This window comes from Melospiza georgiana, chromosome 1 (assembly GCF_028018845.1).
Source record: "Melospiza georgiana isolate bMelGeo1 chromosome 1, bMelGeo1.pri, whole genome shotgun sequence".
Taxonomy (NCBI): Eukaryota; Metazoa; Chordata; class Aves; order Passeriformes; family Passerellidae; genus Melospiza; species Melospiza georgiana.
Window position 1 is genome coordinate 54,776,104 of NC_080430.1, and position 22,368 is coordinate 54,798,471.

A 22,368-nucleotide genomic window follows, 5' to 3' on the forward strand; every position below is an offset into this window, starting at 1 on the left:
CTACTACTTTTAATATTGTTTGGGGTTTTTTTATGATGGGATAATTGGGCAAACATAATAATGACAATTAAAGGGCCCGGACCGGGAGCACTGGCAGTGCTGCACACAACAGCGGCAGCAGGCAGGCTCTCAATGGCTCTTGGCTTCAGCTACACCCGAACCCTGATCAGGCGCCAGCTCATCAAGCACTGCGGTGGCTGCCTTCAGTCTCATCACAGCTGGGTGTACCATGGAGCTAGGAGATCATGCTGCTCTCCCTCAGAGAATCGATGGGTTTCAGCTTAAAAAAGCGTCTCGCAGCTAAGGAAGGTGGAGAGGAAACTTAGCTGGGCTGCGCCCTCCGTTTTGTACGGCATCGCCACCCCACTTCAGCTGCGCTGAGGAAGGAAAAAGAGCGGGGGGAGGGAAGGAAACGCTTGCTTCCCGCCGAAACTACATTTCCCAGAGTGCCTCCGCCTCGCCGGCTTCCTGCCCTCCCATGACAGCTGCCTGGCTGCGCCATGGCGGAAGCCGGGGAGAAGGTAGAGACTGTCAATGCACTGTGGCCGCAGCGCCGAGGAGCGCGGCTCAGAGCGGGACGGCGGAAGCGCGGGACCGGGGCGGGCGCACCTGGGAGCGGAGGGCCGGAGGGACAGTGGGACAGTGGGACAGGGCCTGTGCCAGGGGCAGAGGCCGGCAGCCAGCCCTGCGGGGTGCGGGGCCGTCGGAGGGAAGATGGAGGCAGCGGAGCCGGCGTCTGCCCGGGAGGGTGGGTTTAGAAGGGCGTCCGATGCCGCTGTGGAGCCAAGAGCTCTCTCTGCCGAGGGACATAGAGACATGACCAAGTGCATTTCAACAAGGGAATTTTTTTCTGAGAAAAAAACTTGAGGATTTTGGGGTTGTTTCCTTAATCGGGTGTTCTCCTAAAGCTCCCCGTCCTCCCTAGATTGCTCTTTCCCAAGAAAAAATTAAAATAAAGGAAAAAGTGCAGTTCCTGGCCTTTTCAGGTACTTTCTAAATGCTTGTTTGCTGAGCCAGTATTTGAACAGACAGCTGAGCTGTGCAGTATTTGTCAGTCATAAATGCCCAAAAGTGAGAGAGTCTTGGAAATACTTCAAGGTAACTGGCCGTGAGAAAGTTAGAGCATCTGGTTTGCACCTTCCCTGCTGACAGAGTTTTGTTGGGAGGGCTTGGCTTCCCTGGGGGAGAATTTTTTCCCCCAAGACTGATGAGTTTTTAACTGTGACAGCCTTTGGAAGGATGAAACAAACTTGGACAAGTCTTCTCTAACAATACAGTAGATTACACTAGCCTATGTTTTGCTCTCATTGGACTGTGACAGGAGAGTTACTTTATTCATTTCAGTTTATTTCCTGTGGGTAGCATGCACACCTCTGTTGAAAGGGCTGTGTGTGTGTTGTGCATGTGTTTCTGTAAAACTCAACTTTTGTATCTTTCAACTTCTGTCAGGTTTACATTATGAGCCTAAACACATAGTGGATTACATATGGTGTTTGTGAAACCAGGGGAAGGGAAAACCCTTTACCCATCATACTGGAAAGCCCACTTAAGAATATTTTGAGAAGTTATGTTGTATCTTTTAAGTGAGAGATTATAATGGTGAGAGATTACTTCATATTTCTATGGTTTCCTGATCTGTGTTCCCTTACTTCACTCTTGGGCTACTTAAGCAACAGTGTTTGTCAGCTGCCTGAAGTGTACTGCTGATTTTCCCCTAGAGTCTGAGATTGCTAAAGACTGCTATTCCTACATGACTTTGGATTCTGGTTGTCTACAAATCCCTTTTTAGGGATTTCCTTTCCACAGTTACAAGGCTACTAAAAAGTGGAAGTGGAGGATAATGCTTTCAGTTCGTGCATTGGGAGACAAGGCAAAGGAACCTAACAAAGCCCCAGGGCAATCATAACTACAGTTTACTGTTCAAGTTTGCCTAAACAAGTAGGAAAACCCAGGGAAAAAGCTTTTCATAGTAAGTTGCTACCAAAGTGAGTTTGTAGGTAAGTATCAATTCTAAGCACCTTCAGCTAAGTTCTTGTCAGAGAACAAATACAATATTTGCATTGCTTTCCTAAGCCAAAGCTCCCTTTGATTTTTTTCTATGTTATTTTTTTGCAGTAAAACATAAATGCCATGAAGCATTTACCTGTATTAGTATGCCATTTATGAAATGTAGTATCTGATACTGCAGTGCCTTGTGAATACAGTAGAGATACCAGGGTAGATGTCCTAAATAAAAATAGATATTTTCTTAGTTCACATGGATTGATTATTGGAATCAATTTCTGGCATGCCCTAATTTTAGATGTCAATATCCTCTAGGGATGCCTTGCACATAACTTGTGGCTCAGTTAAGTGGCTCAGGTGGGTGTAAGGACCAGCTGCTGTCTCAGTAAGTGAGCTTATAACTCCATCCTGCACGTGTCTTGGTCTGACAGCACGGTGTTAGATAGTGAATTCATCCTGAAAGTAAGTTTCTGTTTCTAGACAACCAAAACAATTGGAACCATGAGGAGCAGATGTAGTTGGTGTAGCTACACTAGCAGAAATGTCACTTGCTGTAATTCCTTTGTTTGGGAGAGATTTTTTTTCCCCAGTCTGTGTGAATACCACAAAATACCACAACAATAGTGCTATTAATTTTGATTTATTAAGGATTTGAGTAGGTTGCTCTTGATATTCAGAAGAGAAAATCATTGTTTTTTATTAGCAATCTGATGATACTTTGTGTTGGACTTTGTGTGTTGTTCTAGCTCATCCAGTCAGCTGGCAATATTACACCACACTGTTGTAGTTCAGTTCTCACTTGGTTATTGTTAAGATGCACAAAGATTGTATGTAACAAAATTGTAATTTCCTGAAAAGTTACAGCAGCTTGTGATTAGAGACTGGGAGATGAACAGGCAAGCAGTTGGGCTTGCAAAGTTCAACCTAAACTTCAAAGGATGCCAGGATTTTACTCCATCTTCCCTTGATTCCCATGTACTTTTTACTTGCAATTTCCCAATTCATGACACAAGTGTAGACTACACTGATAACCCTTCTATGGGATGTGTGTTTTAGAGGTGAGTCTGTCTGAAGTGTGTAAAATGGACTAAATGGATGTCAGTGATTGTGGTAACACCTTGCATGAAGCTTCCAGTAGCCGGTAGGAGTGCTGCTTTGCATCTGTCCCATCTGCTGTGATGGTCATGATGGGCATCAATGTGAGTCTCCACTAATGAAAAGGAAGCCTTTGCTTTTGGTGTACAGGTCACAATCAGTGCATTATATAAACATAGAAAAGAAATAAATATGAGAAACAAAAATTTACACTGGTTGTCAGTGCATTAAATTTTCTCCCTTTTCCATTTTTCTCTAAGCTGTTGGTAAGGGTGTAATTTATTTTTTTTTTGTCTGGTCTGGTGGAATTCTGTACCTATTAATCTTACTCTTCAAAGACTCCCTTCATCAGATTTGAAATGCTGCTTTCTCTCTTACTTGTTCTTTGTTTATATCATATTTTATTGTTAAAATGCTTACATTCACTGCTGGTGTATTAGTTGTAATCCTTTATTGCTATTGATAAAGATAAATACGTTAAGTAAATCTTCGTTTTGCTGACTTCTTTGAGGAGGCATTTCATCAGCAGATTTTCTCAGTGAGCAGATGAGAGATGAGCTGGAGTTGACTTAAAAAAATTTTTTTCCAGGGTAGAAAGAATCATCTTGCCAGAGAGATGTTTTAAAGGTACAGTTGTTTCGAAGGCAGGAGAAAGCCACATCTTGCATTAACATCACATGGGAAGGAGAAAGTCATTGAATGCTGGATTTCTATGGAAAATGGTTTGAAATTATTAAAGTTTAAAATAAGCCTATTAACAGCTAAATAGTTAAATAGCAGAGGGGGCTTGTGGATAACTTGAGAATGCTGTTCTGCCATGAAAGTCAAGATATGGGCAGTTTCTTTGCAAAATTTACTACTGCTTCTGGAAGAGGGGAGGATAATCTCAGGGACAGATTCTCAGATCCCCCAGTCACTCTCCCTTCTAGGGTAACTGACAGCAGAGTCCCTGCTGCTCCCGAGTCTCACTGAGACACTGAAATGAGAGTGCAAGCACAAATCCAGTATGAATGACAAGGATGGAAACTCTGAACTTTGAGTTGCTTCTGCTTTGTCTTTCATTTCTTAGTAAGGGTTTAAAAGTACTTCTTAAAGGGAAATACTGCTCGGTTATGTATATACATAGCTATTTACACCTTTGTTTCTTGTGTCCTTTTCAGGAAACCAGGTCTTATGAGGAATCAACAGATGAATCTGAGGTAACCCTTCTTAACATGTTTCATACTCAGATTTGTCAGCGTGGTCAGTGCTAGTTTTTTTGTCAATATGGAGTGAAAAATACTATTTCACTGGTTGTTTTTAGAAATTTGGCCAGTATTATGTACCAAGGATTGTTACTCTGATCTTAAATTATTAAAAAGAAGCTGTGAATTGCTATTAGAAGCTTCTTTATATTAAAAAAACCACATTCACCCCATTATTGTAAAATTAATTATGTTGAGAGATAAATTGAAGTGCATTTGCTTCTGTTTTGATAAAATGAAAATTTGTAAGTATAATTATATATGCAGTAATACTGCATCCAGGTAATTACTTTGTGGTTTTAATAGCTTCACAATCTCAACTTAATCATGTCCTGTAGACTCTCTATTCTTAAGATGATGTTTTGTCAACAATTGTCTCATTTTCTGGAGAGGTCTGCCTACACTGCTGTAGGTGATGGGAAAAGGGGGGCCTGCAGTGAAGAGAGGAAGGAAGCTGGAGAGAGTTAAGAGCTTGTCTCTGAGCAGTAATGTTATAAATAAAGCTCTCAGGAAGATTTTGTTTTTCACCAAGGGACAAATCTCCATGCTGGGTTTAAGCGCTAAGCAGACAGAAATCCTCATTTCTATGACAGCGGATAGTGCAGAGACTGTAGTGGTGGATTCTGAAAAAACCTTTTTGCAGTGGAAGGGGGCTTTGTTTCTTGTGAGATTTTTTTTTTTTTTTTTTTTTTTTTTTGCCATTGAGTGGTTGTCTTCAGTGGCACTGAATGGCAATACTGGTGAGAAGCAGAGGTTTTTGGCCCTTTAACATTGCTCTGTGGAGCAGCTGCCCAGGCCAGACTTTTTTTTGTCCAGTGTGAAATGCCTTCATTCTGAATAGTGCTTTGTGATGTGGAGATAAACAATCACTGGGCAATGTGTCAGTAGAACAGTAATCCTCTCGAGGCTTGACATTCACAGGATAGTGAGCACAGATACAGATACTTACCTGCTGAGGTGCTTTTTTTTATCTTAAAGCTTATTGCAATGAGAAAATGGCACTTTTACTGGCCTTTCAAGATTTCAGCTTTAGCAAATCATTATTTACAGCAGAATTAATCACAAATGGGTTGCCAGGTTGGTGGAGGTTTACTAATTTTCCCTTAAAAAAATAGGCATCATGCATCTTTCACAAAATTTAAAGTCCCAAAATTTCAACTAGACCTATGTTGAAGTTGACATCTAATTTCACATGCAGAGAGAAGTGAAAATTTATATATTGAGAATGCAGATATTGGGTCTAAAGAACAATTGTCATTCTAATGTCTATGAAAATGCTTTGCATTAGCCATCTTTAAGTCTAGTCTTTAGTATATTGATCATCAGTATGAGAAATGAGTCCTCACTTTTAAAAATTTCAAAGGTTTATTAAAAGCTTAAGAAAATACAACAAATGAGTGAATAAGGAGGGACAGCACGCTTGGAGTAGGTGACCCAGCAGCCACAAGCTGGCCTACAGAATGGCTGCTCTGTGTTTTGCACCCCAGGGGTTGCACTGAACAGCCCTGTCCCCTCTTAAAGCCTGTCAGTCAACTCTTCTTTGCCGCTTACTGGTGGAGATCACTTTCTTACAGCTTGGTTGCAGGTCAGGTGTTGCCATGCCGTGTCTCCTAGTGACAAGCCTGCCCCCCTCCCAAATGCCTCTGCGAGGGGCACAGGCACCTGCCCTCCTTCCACATGTCCCCATTACCAAGGCTGTCCCTTGGCAACAGTACCGGGAGAGACTATGGGGAGAACAGAGGACATCTAACCAAAAAATCCCAATAACAATACTATACATTGATAAAACTTCTCTTAACATGCACATAATAGTCATCTCTTTATTGTGAGAGCCAACCATCACGTTACCCATCTATAACAATCAGCAAATCGCTAACGGAATGAAACTGATTAGAATATTTCTAAAGATTGTTCAGATAAAACCAAAATGGTAAAAGCACAAAGTGTAAAAATGTTCTCAGTGCTTGCTTATATTACTTGAAGTATGGTCAGAGCTTAGATCAAACAGCTTCACTCCTAACTCTTGTGATCATAAAACTGTAATTATTTCTTTTGAATGGCCTGTAGTTTGAATAATCAGGGATGTATTTTATGGTGGTGGTTCTAGAATCAGAGACTCTGATTCCTGCAGCCTGTGTTGTTTTAGCCACTAAAAATATATTTATGGCATGGACTTCATAGACACTTTACCATAGTACTAAAAATCTTTACATATACAGTTACTCTTGCAATAAAATTAATTTAAATTCTATGAATTTTGAATATTGTTGAATATTGTTACTAATTATTCCAGAGGGCACATGACACATATCTGACTTAAATTATAGATGTGCTTTCTGTTAGGGAGAAATGCAATATTAAAATTTCCAATTTTGAGTAAATTATACCCCTAGATGTGTAAATAAGTATGGATTTTTTTTTTCTGATGTTTTTACCCTTCTGTGCCATTATTTTAGCAAAGGATCAAATATACATTAATTCTATCTCATGCAGGAACTCTCTTACTATCATTCCTTTAGCATCTTCTACCAAATAAGATTCTAGTGCTGTTTTGCTCCCTGCTTGGTTTATTTGGAAGGACAGGCTCTTTAACAATTGCCAGGATGCCCATTTGCACAGACTTGGTGGTAGAGCTTGATAGTAAGCCTCAAATGTGGAAGTCTGCAAAAACTGATTGTCTTGAATGTATGTCATCTGAAAGCTCATCAATGTAAGTTTGGTTCCAGCAATGGCTGCACAGGAAATTGAGTTCCTAAGGCTGCCCTGGTGTAAAATACTTCTCAGCTGTTTAAGTCAGAGTGTGTAAAATGCAAAGGTATCAATGAGCAGAGATAGTGCATTTGTTCAGATCTTCCTTCAATATAGAAATAGCTGAAATTACTAGTAAAATTTGTAGAACTGGTAGCACTTGTAGAAGTGTTGTTACATTTCTTTCCTGGTAACTACAGTACAGTTGGCACTTTCCTGTCATGTTCTTATATATGATTTGGGGTAATACATCCTTTTTCTTTTCCCATAGTCAGACTACAATATATTATGCCAGGCTATGATGAGGAAGCTGTATATCTAATAGTCCTTTAATTCTTAGGGGAAAACCTCCTTCTTTTGTGAAGTAATTTTACTCAGTCTTGAAACACAGGTATTTTCTTTTTGTATGTTTGGCTTTAGACATTTGGTTTTGGTGTTTTTTGATGGGGTTTTGGGGTTTTTTGGGTTTTAAATTTTTTTTGAAGTATATTTGCATTACTTATCCCAACCTTGGCTAATCATCACATATGCAGCCAGATTTAAGGGTGGATCTGAGCAGGTTTGTTTGGCTGAAAAATCCTGGTTTCAGTGTGGTTTCATTGGCTTACTTAATTTTGTTTTATAGCACCTGAAGCTATATGTTTGGACTGTCACATTTGATGAGATCTAAAAAGTAGATAGCAAAGTAATCAGGCTTTTGGCTATTTGGAAACTGTGGAGGGAAAAAATATCCATAAATTATGTACAGCCTGAATCTGAATTTATTTTCAAATTATTTTTCTTCCTTGCAATGCATCTGTTGCTGTAAAATCTTTTCTCAGTTGAGCTGTTTTCTGTCAGACAGATAGTTATGTTTTGCCAACTAATTAGCAAAGAATAAAAGACTTAAAATTTTCTCCTCCATTCTAATTTACTACAGGGATTATTAGCAGATTGTGCTGATCCATCATGTGACTTTTTTACAGGAAGCACCCTTTCAAGAACAAATGTCCCTGGAATTATAAATGCATGCTATGTCCCAAGAAAAGATCCTTGATTATGTAAGGCATAAGTCACTGTTTGTGGTTTTGTTTCTTTATGTCCCAAGAAAAGATCCTTGATTATGTAAGGCATAAGTCACTGTTTGTGGTTTTGTTTCTTTTTTTGATGCTGCACTACAGCAGAAATTTTTTTTGCAATTGTTTGCTTATTAAACTACAAAAAAAAAGCCATGTGGGTGCAGATGTTCTGCAAAGAGGTATTAGAATAGTATTTTGTAAAGACAGTACACTGATATCTGTATTCTTGCATTTTTGTCAGATACATCAATGTGTTAGTTATCAGTATTGCATATATTTTCATTCCAGCACTTCCATTTTTTATTTGTCCCCTTAACATTTTTTTGCTGTTTTGGTCACTGTTACCCTGGGAGAGGGACATGTTTGTTCATTTAGTTTCTTGATTAGTTGTTTAAACACTATATTAATAAATTCTATGAGAGTTTGTAGAGAGAAAGGTACTGTAGAAATTCCTGGTGAATCCAGTGCTCCAACTATTTCTGGTGGTTTAGAAATATCCCTCTCTGATACATTTTACCACTGAGACTAGTGGTGGTTTATTCTTTAGGGTTTTGAAAACAGATCAGAGCAGGAACACAGCTAGGAGAAAATGCAAGCCTTAAAAAAAGGCAACTAAAAATCCTTGATATTTTCTTTCTCTTTTCAGTGCACTCCAAGTTTTAGTCTTGTAGGTTGGGTCTGGATTAGGTCAAAGCAATTAAATCATTTCAAGTAAATAAAGCATCTGGTGAAAAAGGCTCCTTGTCATATTGTGTTTCCATCACAGCGTTCTCTTAACATGGGGTGTGGAGCACTGGGCTGGAAGAGGTAAGCTGTTCTGTGGATTGTAGCATTTGAAGGGGCATCAGCATTGCGAGAAAAATGGATGCTTGAAAAGTAGATGTGGCTACTGTACTTCAGTCTGAGTTGCCTTTTTTTGTCTACGGTTTGACCTTTTCCAAAGTAATTATTTTAATCATGCCATGTTTCCTTATTACCGAATAGTTGTACACTAGATTATTTTTTAAAATGTAAAACGCGAGAAAAATGCTCAAAAATATATTCTGTTTCATATATTGGACATCTGAAGAGAGATTTCTTCTCTCTGTATGGCTTTAAATTAAATTGGCCTTTTGGGGAGAATGGAAGGAAAAGTTACATAAATTCCAAGTACTAAGTTCTCCTTATTGATGAGGAAATGTATCATGCAAATAATTTATCAGTTTGAATCAGTAGGGTGAACATAGTAAAATATTTATTGAAGTTTAAATGGAATCTTTTCCTGCATTAATTTGAAAAACAAGTTTGCAGTGACTAGTAACTAATATTATAATAAATATTATTAGAGGATTGGCTCGCAGGAAAGAAATGAATTATTGCAATATTCTTTTAAGATGTTCTGGTTTTGAATGAAAATTAAATACTTCATTTAATGAGCTATTAATATTAACCAGAAGTGCCTGTTCTATTTGTGTGTTGTGGAATACATAAAAAGTAATAATGCTGCTGTGCTTACATACATTAAAAGCGATTGCAAAGCTACTGTGTTAGCAGAGTATGAAGACGTGGCTTTCCCAAAGCATTAAATGTATTTCACTGTATGGAATAACACTCCTGGCTGCAAAAAGAAAGTAATGGTGAAATTCAGCTCTTCCCCAGTGGTGGGTAGGTGAGCTTCAAAAACTGCTGTTCTCAAAACCGCACTGTCAGCATTTCCTATGCAGTAGATCACAAGGTGGCAACCGGGTTGCTTGAATAGTGTTCACAGGGGAAACAAATGTTTGCCCAAGTTCCTTACTCAGCAAAAGGACAATAAAAGTAGAAATCCATAGCTTCATTGATATTTGGACTGAGTTTGGATTTTTCTGTGCTGGAATTGGATTTGGACATGGAAGATGAAACAGCCTATCCTGTGCTGCCTCTGTATAGCGCACTTGGTGTGGATGGATGTATCCTGTGTTTTTGAACACTGAAGTGGATTTGGAAGTTTCAAGTGTTCTTTTTCATGCACAAAACCATCAGCAAAATAAACTGAGGTAGTTGAAATGAAACCAAATTATATTATATTGACTTTCTACTACTATTTTTTTTAAACATGCCATTTTATGAGGATTGGTCATGGGCAAGTATGTCATCTCTGTGTTACTTACGCTTTGAAACTTGGCTGATGCCCAGCTCCTTCAAATCTGTAGGAGTAAATCTTCAATTGGTGTTGTGCAAAAATAGTCTAATATTCTTTATGTCACAACAGTTTTGTGAAGAAATAAAATGCTCCCTGTTTTGTCTTTCATCTGTGTCATTTCATACTGCAAATGCAGCCCTTTTTGAGACATTCACAGGCAGCCATGTAATCTTAATTCCATGCTCCTGGTGTATATCTGCATTTTCCCAGAGTATTAAATAAATCCCTATGGAAAATGCATGGTGAGAACAGAAAGTTGCTGTGTGAAATTTTACCATCCTAATCCATATATACCAATTTTACAGCTAGGTACTGGAAAAGCGTTGGTGATTGCCTTATGAACAGTTGTAAAGGAATGAGATCAGAGGTTATTCATGTTTTTCACAGAACTACCATTACTGTATTTTAACCATAGAATTAGGGGAAAATATTTTTAGCAGCGTAAGTCACAAAACATGCTGTCATAGTTTAGAAATTTCAGTCTTCGTGCCTTTTTTGTGTACCAATAGTTGGAGATTTCTTGTACAAGTTGAAAACTGTAATGGGTTTCTAGCTTTTATTCACTATTGCTCTATCTGCTTTTGAACCAGTGACTTCAGGATAAAATGCTCTTTGCTATTCTCATTCTTAAACCAGTTTTTTTTTTTTCTCTGCTTTGTTAAAATTTTCCTTTAGGAACAATTTTTTTTAATGAAAGTAATGGAGGAAAAGAGATTTGTGTTCTCTCAGTGAGCTTCCAGAGGGTCTGGTAAAGTGCTCAGGATTTAAATTCAGCACAGTAAATAAAGCAACAACTTGCACTAAAACGGTATTCCAGTTTTGGTATTGTCAAGCAGCCGGGTTAAAGGCCTTGGTCTGAGTTTTTCTTGGTATTCTGTTAATGTTAGAGATTTCATTGCATTGATAGAAATTGAGTTAGGATCCTAATTCTGAAAATAGCATAGATAGTCCCTTTATCACTGAGGTAGGAGCTGAAGTCTGAAAACCATATCCTAGGGATGGAGAAACGGTAATGATGAAGCTGCACTTCATAACAGTTACACAGCCTGTTACAATAATTGTCCTTGTTTGTTCTGTGGCACTTGATTCTTCAGCAGAGGTAGATATATCATCCAAAATAGTGGGGGATGGAGTGCTTTCTTCTGTTTGGTTCTGGATTTTTTTTCTTCTGAAAGAAGGCCAGGTAAGACCTAGAAATGGCCAATCAGGGAAGCTGTGTTTGCATCACTCTAGAACACAGAGCATTTGTTTTTTCTTTTTAAAAAACAAATATGGGGACATGTACTTGAGGAGCTTTAATAAATGAGTTTGAGGTGTGTGATGGGTTGATGCTGGCCAAATGCCAGTGCACCTATGAAAATCATTTATTAATTTTTTTCTGCTATAGTTAAGCAGAGGGAGGGGAAAGAAAACTCAAGGGGTGAGATAAGGATTAGGAGAAAACACTTTAAGGGCAAAACAGGCTTAAAACTCTAAAAGGTATAAAGGAAGAAAAATTCGTTAACAGAATTAAAAGAGGATAATGAGAACTAAAATAAACTTTCAGAACACCTTTCCCCCCATGCACTTCATGAATTACAGGGAAACTTGTATTATTGTCCTCACCATAGCTTTCAGAAGAATTTTAGCTCTGACGCTTGGAGCACCTCCTCCTCTCCCTCCCTCTTTTTCACCTACCTTAGTGTTCTCATGCTGTTCTCATGTGTCTTCACTTTTTCCTTTTCTCTGACTCAGGAGAGAATTGGTGTTTGTCGGTGTGGTGGGTTTTAGCGCTGGTTAAATACCAGTGCACTCACTAGAATATACTTACTTATTTCTTGTTCTGAGATAGGATTAGGAGGAAGGCAAAGTAGGCTCGAAACTTGGAAAAGGTATAAAGAAAACTTTATTAACAGTAATGAAAAGAAAGAATAATAAGAATCAAAATAAAACTTTTAGAACACTTCTCCTCCCCCCTACAACTTTTTCTTTCTCACTAACAACATACAGAAACAATTCAGTCAGTTTATCACTTCTAGAATAGTCTTTCTTCAGGTCACTTAGGGAGAGAAGTCCCTCTTGTTAATTTATGGAGACTTTTCTACAAGAAAACAGTTCTCTTGTGGCTTTTAATTTCCACGAATAGCCATCCAGAAATCTGCAATCGTGAAGTCCCTCCCATTTTTCACAGCCTTCCCGACAGCTACGTTTATGGGCCATGTCAACTTATGAGGTACTATTTTAAGGATAAGCTGTTCAAGAGCATCATTTCTTCACAAGGAGAATCACTTCCACGGCTGACTTTTTCCCTCTTCACCAAAAATCAGTTATTGCAAAATCAGCACAAGCTATCTTTTTAAGGACCAAATTAGATTCTAAATTATACTTCATGTATTTCTTGATTGTAAAGAGTAACAATCTTCTAGAGGTTTTGCAACAATGAAAATAAATAAAAAAAATCTTCATTGTGAATTTCCAGCTATGTTTTCAGAATTAATGATTATTTAAATTATTTCTAGACTATAACATGGGTTCCAGTTGGTGTGAGAAGAAGCAGGATTTGGTCTAGGGTTTTTTCCTGACTTCCATGTCAGAATGGCAGGCAACAGGTTGTCTTGTGTGCAGTTTCTTTCAAAAGTGGCAGCATCAGAGGCAAACACCAAAGAAGTCTGACATTACAATGGAAGAACATTGAGTAAATAGCTGTCTCCTTTACGATGATAGTGTTACATCCTCATTGCCCACCTCAGTAATTTGCATCTTTTGACAATTTTGACTTCAAAAACTTTCCAAAGAAAAACCTTTATCCTACCCCTATTCTGACCAGAATTGGTCATCATCTTCAAATAGATTTTTCCCAGTGATGCTGAGGAAATACAAGACTCTACTGGTATGCACACATAATGCAGTTAATAGTGGGTCAGATTACTTGAAGTTGAACATGTTTGCTTTAAGGGTAGAAGGAAGTGGACAAATGTCCAGAAATATTCCTGGGTTCCTTCTGATAATACACCAATTTAATGTGTAGAGTTCAAAACTTCTACTCCTCATCTTTAAAGTACAAGTTATATTCTGATGCTGCAGTCATAAGGCAATAGTAGGATTTATAAAGACCAACTGTTTTGTGACTGTGAAATAGGAATATAAGGAGGAAGAGGGGGAGAAAGCAAATTTACCTCATCACAGGTGTAACCCAGTTGTTATTGTACTTAACGTTGTGAGCAGGGTAAGCATTTAGTAGGTAAAGATTAGGAGTTTTTCTTCATCCTCGTGTTCTTAAAAAACAAACAAAATAACCTATTAATTGGTTTTACCAGATAGTGCAGGGACTTTGGCATGGTCAGGGGCGGAAGTCAAAGGGATCTCCCAACTGTGTTGTGACATGATGATGTCATTTCCTTAAATTCATCAACAGATGTTAGCAATTTGTTACAATTTGCTGCTTAATATTTTCTACTTTTATTAGCCCTCCTGCATGTGTTAAGTCATGTGTTGCTCCCATGTGATATTTTCACTTGCAGCAGGTTTTTTTCCTAGATATTTTTATTCATTTGCCGTATTCCCTTGGATTGCAAATGAGCAGTGTGTTCATTTGCATATGTCAATCTCGAATTAGTAAATAAATAAAATTCCTTTTTTCCTTCCATGTATTATAAGAACGTCTGTGTTTTTAATATATGGAAAGAGGTCGTGGAAATACAGGATGGCAATTGTCTGCATTGCCAAATCCATTTGCTCAGTGGTCAGTCTTGATCTCTGTCCTCTGAATGTCTCTGAGCTCTGTGGGTCTGCTGCTGTGATGGGAGCTGTGGCCTGCCTTTTGCAAGAACCACCTGTAGTATATTTGGTGAGCTGTTCATGCTGGATTCTGGTGTCCTGTGATCAGCTGTTTCATGTCAGGCTATAAGCCGTCATTAAAAACCCTGTATTGGGAAGCTGTGTCATGAGGGTTGCCTGGCTGGAAGTGAGCTTCTGACTGAGGACATGGTAGTTTTGGAGAGGAAGAAGATGGGGTTCCTGGCATACTGAAAAGTGTTGAAATTGGACTTGTAGTCTAGGCTGAGAGGGCTTGGTAAAGTGTTTCGGGGAAGTTAGGGTATCAGCAAAGATCCATCTGAGGATTACAAGGGGATGGAGCAGAGGAGAGTTGTAAGAGGGGGCTTGGGGAAGACTTGTGAGCCTTCAAGACTCTGCAGTCTTAAAAGTGGAGGTTAAGTGTTAGAGTGGGAGCCAGGCCCTTTATGTGTTTTTTATAATTGGATTATAGGCGGTTGGATTGGTACTGTGAAGGCAGTCCTTCAGTCCTTTAACCTTCATAATATTGTGGTGGGGCAGAGTCACTGTTTTCCTTTTCCATTTGTGTCCCAAAACTGAGAGTAACCCTGTCAGCAGACCCCATCCTACAGAGCTGTAATGGAGAGTTGCTCTGCCTGCATCTTGCCTTGTTGTCCAAATCAGCAAAGTTGAAGAATTTGCTCATTGTCCTAGCTGACCAAGGGTGTCTAAACTGAAGCATTATTTCCAGGGTGAAGAAACTGTATGGTTTGTCAATTACTGTCACTAGATACGAGAAAAGTATGGCAAGTCTTAGTTTTTTTAGCATACAGCTACTAGAAAATGTTTTGGTGTGAAATACAATAAAGAAGGAAGTGAGAAATTATGCACATGGATATTCACAGGGTGATATTGAGAATATAGAGGCTTCTGTCTGATTGTCTGGATTACCAGATGGTCTGAGCCACATTTAGCCTGAATATAATGTGGGTAGAGAAAACTAGAGATGACACATAAGTGAACCTGCTTGTCTGAGGGACTTAGTGTTAGATATTTTCCCTGTAGATTTTGGGGAGTGGGATTCAGCAAATGTAAAATCAGATTCATATGTTAATCCCTATCTCTTTACCTTGAATGAATGGAGATTAGTTGGGTCCTAGCAAAGGTCTGAGGCTGAAAATAGTTACAATTTCTTTATTGGGCCGAAGGAGGCATTATGACCCATTTGGTGCAGCTCCCAGATATAGAAATGCTGTGAAGGTTTAAATAAAAAGCTTTATCTATATCTTCTGTTGGGTAGTACTTGTCATGGAAATCTTGTGGCAGTTAACCTTAAGTTTGTAAGGTTCTTGTTGGGCTCCCTTGTCCAAAGTAAGGTTTGCACAGCCATCCTGGGTGCAATCCTGCCCTTCCAAGCCATTCTGGTGATGAAAAGGGTTTGCAGAGAGCCAGGGGGTCAGATGTTGGTGTTAAAACCTCACTGATGATGTTCCTTTCATAGCAGTCTGGTTAGAAGTCATCCATTCTACTTCTCAGCCACACACCAGACACTTGGCTAAGTACTCTTTGCACCCATGTCAAATAGGGCATTTACAGATGAAAGACCATTTCCAGCCAACCTCACAGGCCCTCAAAACTAAAGCTGAGACAATCAGTCAATGCCCTGATCAAGACATAATTTCTATTAAAAAAATTAGGATTTGGAGGGGGTTATACCTTGGATCAAGTCAAGATGTCAAAACCAAGGAAAGTAATAAATGGTGTTGGCAACTGTGTTCTGCTGGGTATTTTGCTGTTCTTTGAGCTTCTGCACATATGCAAGAGAAATAAGGAACTATCCCTGGAGACTTAATTTTGGCGCTTGAGGTCTTTTTATGTTGGTTTCTATTTCTTTTTATATTTGTCATTGAATTTCTGTAAGAAGTGGAGATGCCCCCAGTGGAGCACTAAGGAGGTGTTCATTTTTGTATAACTTAAAATACTTTTTGTATTCATTTTTGCATAACTTAAAATGTTCTATGAGGTTTTATTTTAATTCAAAAATAATTTGTTTTCTTTGGTTCTACTGGAGATTTTCATATAGTGTGTAAACTAGTAATTCTGGAGCTCTAATTAGCTGGTTTAATTTTTTTCTTCTGTGTGATAGTGATGACTATTTAAATAAATAAAGTGCTGATATGGTTTCTCAAGGTCTGACCTGTATTAAATGTCAAGAAACGTTACTCCCACAAATTTCCAAGTAGTAGTCTCTTCTCACTTTTTTGCAGTAGTATTGGGGTTGCACTTTCTGCAGCAGAATGAGGTTTTTTTTTAATAAGGCTTTATAATGTGTCCTAAACATTAAATGTTCAGACACATGGTGGCAGAGCATTTAAATGACCCAGTAAGCTAGAGAGTGTTGCAATTTAGGAATAGTACTCCTTGCTTTAGTGCTCTCACTGAGACTCTTACAAACCACATGCTTCTTGCTTGCTCCCCTCCTCCCCTTCCCCTGGGGTGGGCTGGAGATTAGGGGACACAAAAGGGAAAGATGATGGGTTGAGATAGGAACAGTTTCCTGGAAACAACAATGAGATAAGAAAATGAACAGTAACAGCACAGTACTAGTAACTCAAGTGTACAAAAGAGAGAGAGTGATTCACATGTGAAAATACTCACACCTGCTGCTCTGGGTTGGAACCAGCATTACCCAACCCATCCTCTGATCAACCAGAAGGAGCCCTTTCTCCTCAGAGAAGGGGTTCCTTCTCCTCAGTGTGAGTCCTCTCCACACTTGGCAATGGCATAAGTGGTGTAGGATAGCCTCTCTGTCCTAGCCATGCCTCCCCTGGTTACTGCAAAAATGAACCCTGTCCTGGCCAGGAAGAAATGAAGTAATTCACCATTTTTCTTATAATCTCTGAAATCAATGGAAACTTGAAAGAAAGCATGTAAAAGAAGAAAATTAACTGTAGAGTTTTTGTTTATCTTGTCTTTTTTTCTTTTTCAGACATAGCCTTTTAAGAAGGCCTGTGACACTAGGTCTTTTTTGGAGTAGGGTGTAAGTGTGTCCTTTTTGAAATTGCTTCAGTGATTTCAGCTGTCTTTGTATTGGAGTTTAAATGCTTTGCAGGATCAAAACTTGCAGGCATAAACAAGGCTGGAATGGACATTTAGAGTAATAGCAATTTTATCTGGGACCAGACAGAAGATGTGCAGCAAAGGGGAAGGACACTTGCCTTATAATGTATGCAATGTTTATTTCCATAAAGGCTTTGAAAAACTTTGAGGGCAAATTGTGTGGTAAGGATGACACTTTGGTGATCAGTACTTGTAACATAATTTGAGTATCTGTAATCAATAGAACAATGTTCATGTGACAGTCTGTCCTGTAGGCAGATCCTCTGCTCCAGGAGCAAATGTGGGCTAATGAAATAACTCTGGGAACTGCCCACAGGTTCCTTCTGGAAATTTTCTTCACAGGGACTGATTTCAGATTTTTTTTCTTTTTTGCTACTCATGGTTCCAGCAGAGCAGTTCCTGTCGGCAAAGCTAGGAAATATGGGGCAGAATATCTGAAGAAGGTTGTGAACCTGAGTTTGGAAAGGCTGGCGAGAGTCCCTTGCAGTGGTACTGGCCTGTTGAGAGAGCTTGTTGCACATGTGTAGTTTTTGTTAGTTTTCTAAATCCGTTCCAGAAGAAGAGTTGATATTCCATAGGTACTGGGTGAATGAGAAGGAATTTGGTTTCGGTTCAGGAGTGTTCAGCAATGACAACTGGAAGAGCTCTCAGTATGAAGGAGTTTGTATTAGTCTTAGGGGCTAATCACAGTATTTCATTCAGTTGGAAATGTGCTTTCAGTGAGAAATGTTTATGGATGCCTGTTCTTTACAGCATATTTTAGCGATATGCCCGCTAGCTTTAGCTTTAAAAGGCAAGTGAAAAATCAAATGGAGTATGAGTTTCAAGTTAGCATTCCTGTTGTTGAAAAATGCTCATTATTTATTTTATCACATCACCTTCCTCCTGGCAGCTCTGTGGATCTCCTTGCCTTTCAGAATTTAAGGCTGCCATGTGTGCTTTACAAAATTGCTTCACACATTTTGTGCAGTAAATGTTTATTTTTCTCTTAAAACATTTGTCAAGAATATCAAAAATTAGTATTGTTATTTCAGATAATTTTAGGTGTTAAATATTGAAGTAATATTAAGTGTTGGTACAAAAAGCAGTGTTACAAAATTTATTTTCAAATTTTTAGAATCCTCTAGGAGGGTTTAATTAAAAGTGTCATACAGTTAGTAAAAATACATGTAAATTCAGCAATTGATTTTTTAATTATTTTTTCCCTTAAAAAAGGAAAGCTGTGAGTTCTCTTGTATGGGGTAAATTTCACTCTATTTGTATCTTAGCTTTGCTGCAAGTCAGGACTTGTACTATTCCTCTAGGTCGTCATAGAAACACAGCTAACTGACATCTCAACTCAGGCTGCTCATGGTTTAATTTGTGGGTTTTCAAGATTATTAAAATTTAACAAAAATTATTGATTTGCTTTTATTAACACTGGCTTGTGTTTACTTTAGAAGTTCAAACTGCATAAAAGCTTTTCCTAGTAGAAAAATACCTTTAAAATTATTAAACCCTGATACTCTAAATAAGAGATCATCAAATTCATTTAATATATCAGTGTCTGAAGCAGTAATCTTGAATTTTTGAAAATCACCTTTTTATTTCATATTGTTAACAGTAAAGTGCTCCAACCTCATTTCAATTCACCTTTTAGCTTGACTTCTATTTAACATACAAGATACCTGTCAAGAAAGCGTGAAATAGGTACATCATCATGCCTAATATTTGGGAGTTTTCATTTTATTTACTTACTTTGAAGCCATGGCAGAATGCTGGCAGAATGCTTTGGTGCACTGACTTTTGAAAGTATATATTTTTTGTATATGCATGTGCAGAAAAAATTACTTAGTTTTCACTCATAAATAAGACAGGTAAAACTTATTTAGAGTAACTTTATTTAATGGTCCATGGATGAATGATTTTATGCAAACTACTCCAGAGACTAGAATTAACTTTTCATGTTGGTTGCACATTGGATGTCCTGGCCCCAGCAACATGTGGGATCTTATAAAAACTAGATGACTGGCGTTCAATTTTTACTTTTATGGATTTATTCAATGATTGCCCATGCATTTCAAGTATAATCTTTGTAAACAATGTATAAAATACAGTAATGTGTTAATTGTTATAATGGACACATACTTCCTTACACTCTCCTTCCGTCAAATGTATGCTTTTTACTTTGACTTTACCTCCTCCCTCTACCTTGTAGCCATTTATTAACGATCTGTAGGCATGAGGAATTTGACTGATTTATATACAGACCTGTAATTTGACATTGTCATTCTGTCTAGTAACAACTTTGTTCAGTGTTAGATTTACTGAATAAAATTGTTTCTTAGTGGACATTTTGACATCCCACTTCATACTCCTACGTCATGCACTGCTGACATCCCTGTATTAATCTCATTTGTATTCTGTCATAAAACTCTCACGTAACATTTTAAAACACTCTCTTTGCAGCATATTTCTATAAGCAAGGGACTAGGTATTGGGTGTCTCCATAGGTGTATATGGCTTTTTTGTGTTTTGTATGAGGTTATGTACATGTTACCATATATGATGGTAGCACACATAGTAAATGGCCGTACTATTTAACTTGGAAAAGACTGGCTTTAGTACTGCAAAAGCAATTTTAAAAAATGTGGTTTTTTAACCTGTTAACATGTCTCTCTTCCAAATTTATTTTTTGCATCGTATCTACAAGAAAGTGCTGCACAAATAGAGTTCTGCTATAGGCTGATACTGTGTGTTTTTAGGAATTGGAAGGCAGTGGTTGGTGGGAAGTCAAGGCACTTCTTTAACTAGACCACTGCACTGGTATATTCTGGTTGCTTAAGAATGAAAGATGTTTTATATGGAAAACATACTTGTTGGGGAAGATGAAACAGGAAAACCTTATAAATATGATTGCCTGGCAAAAGATTTTGAGAATATAGAAACTATAAGCGAGATTGAAATGAAAGCAAGCTTTGAGATACCTTAGTTACTGAACAACTGGAAAACAATGGTGTGGCCAGACTGGAGGTAATCCTCTTTTGATGAAACAAGACCCTCTGCTTGCAGACAGGTCCAAGGCTCAGAGCAGACCCTACTAGCTTGGCAGAAGGGGTCCAAGGAGTAGATTCAGGGTTTAAAATGTAACACAGTATGGTAATATAATGATTCTTGTAGGCTATGTATAAATGCTATAGGATTTGTATCTTGTATTAGATTGGTTAGTGAGAATTAGAATATTCAACACAGAAGAAGAGTTAATGTATGGTAGCAAGAACCTTGCTCTTTACCTTCTCCCTCTCTCGGGCCTGCTCCAAGCTGTGTCTGGCAGCTCCCAGCAGGGCCCTGCTCCCAGGCCCTTGGCAATCAACCCCAAGTTCCACAGCCTGGCTTCAAGGATCTCTCTTCTCTGTCTGTCCTGACCGTCCTGCCCCCCGTTGCTCCTACACATACTCAGTGTTGATGTATTCATTATAGTCAATAGCAAGTGTAGGAGAATATTCTTGCAGGTATGTGTTTCCCAGTGAGGACCAAGGGATATGTAAGGGTTTGTGTATGTCTGTGCATGTATAAGATTGACTGAGACTTACTGAAGCCTGTGGAATCTCTCTGGCATTGTACCTCTGTACACCAGCTGTTACAGATAGATGCCTATGACCAAAGAGCTATTTTGCAACTAGGATTTTATTTTCCTAAGAGATAAGCATGTTGGGTCTTCTTTGAGCAATAAATTTGCTGCTTGGGGGTTTTTTGGTTTTTTTTTTGGTTTTTTTTTTTAGCTTGGATTCCTTTCTCTTCACTCTTTTCCCCATGGTCCTTCCTTGCATTTAAGTAGTGACTGGGTGATAATACCTAACATGCATGAAAAGAGCGGAACGCTTCAGTATTTACCAGAAAAAGATCCTAACATGCAGAAGATAAAGGTGATTCATAAGAGTATAATGTGTCCAGGTTCTCTTCCCAGAAAACATATTTATAGTATTTTTTTTTTACCATAAGCCCATTGGTGGATTTTATACAATTAACTTATTCCTAGTGGATTCTTCTTATTTTTGTTCACAGCATTTTGCCTCTATCCTTCCTACAGAGGTGCAGCATCTTGTAAAGGTCGTGAAGTTTCTTGTAATGTGCATGCTTCAGCTTTCAGTTCATTGTGGCTACAGTGGCACACTTTATTTTATCATCCTTCATTATCATATTCATCCTTCTTGTATTTTACTTCTAAATTGCAAATTACTAACTTTGTGTAACAAAGTACACATGCACATTTTTTTCTGCTTTTTAGATATCAAGTAAGTGCCTCCTACAGCTAAATTGACATGCTGCTATACAGACTTTGCACTCAGAACTTTGGAGTAAAAAGAAAAACCAGTAACAAAAAAGCACAGCCCAAACCCCTTCAGATGATTAAACTGTGAAAGTTTGGCTTTTGATTGTAATGGCTGTTGTGAAGAGATCGCAGTGATCCATCTTCGCCTGTTGCTGTGTGATAGTTTTGGGGTATCTTTTAATTTGTTTTTTATCTAAAATAAACTTCTAAGTATTTTTGTTGTTTTTTCTCTCTTGCTCCCTTTTCTTATACTCCTAAAAATTTAGGAAGATGAGAGTGAAGAAGAACCTAAGCTCAAGTATGAACGGCTTTCTAATGGAGTGACAGAAATTCTCCAGAAGGATGCAGCCAGCTGCATGACAGTGCATGAGAAGGTATTATGTGACTTTGTGGCTGAGATAGCACTTCTGCTCAGTTTTATATATTTATCTGTCCTTATAGTGCATCAATATATTTCTGTGTAGAAGTGATGCCAAATCTAGTTGCACTGCAAGGCATCAGTGACATAAACAAAATTTACCATTAACCTGTATTGAGAAATCCACATTTTCTCAATGTTAAAACAAGTAGTTCACATGGTTCAATTAACAGCAGATCTCTCAGAATCAATTCCCTTCTTGTTTGTATCAAGCATTTTTCAGTGGTAAACACATTTTCTCAATGAGGAAATGAGGTAAGAATCCAAGATGCAGTGATTTGTTATATGAGATGTTTACATAAGCTACTAGAAAAATGCTCACTCACATTTAATAATGAAAAGTATTAAGAACTGCAATCAAAATGGAATCCTAACTTTTCTTTATTCAGAAAGGAAGTTGGCATATACAGTGCTTATTTGTACAGCCATGTCAGCAAGGATCAACTTGATCATGC

At 38.3% G+C, this 22,368-nt stretch overlaps 1 protein-coding gene across 1 annotated transcript in view; it reads left to right on the forward strand.

Annotated features, from left to right (window-relative positions):
- The first annotated feature begins 460 nt into the window (after window positions 1–460).
- The window catches only part of VPS41 (VPS41 subunit of HOPS complex), a 106,685-nt gene continuing 84,777 nt past the window's right edge, over window positions 461–22,368 (forward strand). Inside the window, exons 1-3 of the mRNA XM_058022410.1 lie at window positions 461–521; window positions 4,260–4,298; window positions 21,762–21,869. Coding sequence (XP_057878393.1) covers window positions 501–521; window positions 4,260–4,298; window positions 21,762–21,869 — 168 coding nt within the window. The 5' untranslated portion in view covers window positions 461–500. The remainder of the gene's footprint in view (window positions 522–4,259; window positions 4,299–21,761; window positions 21,870–22,368) is intronic.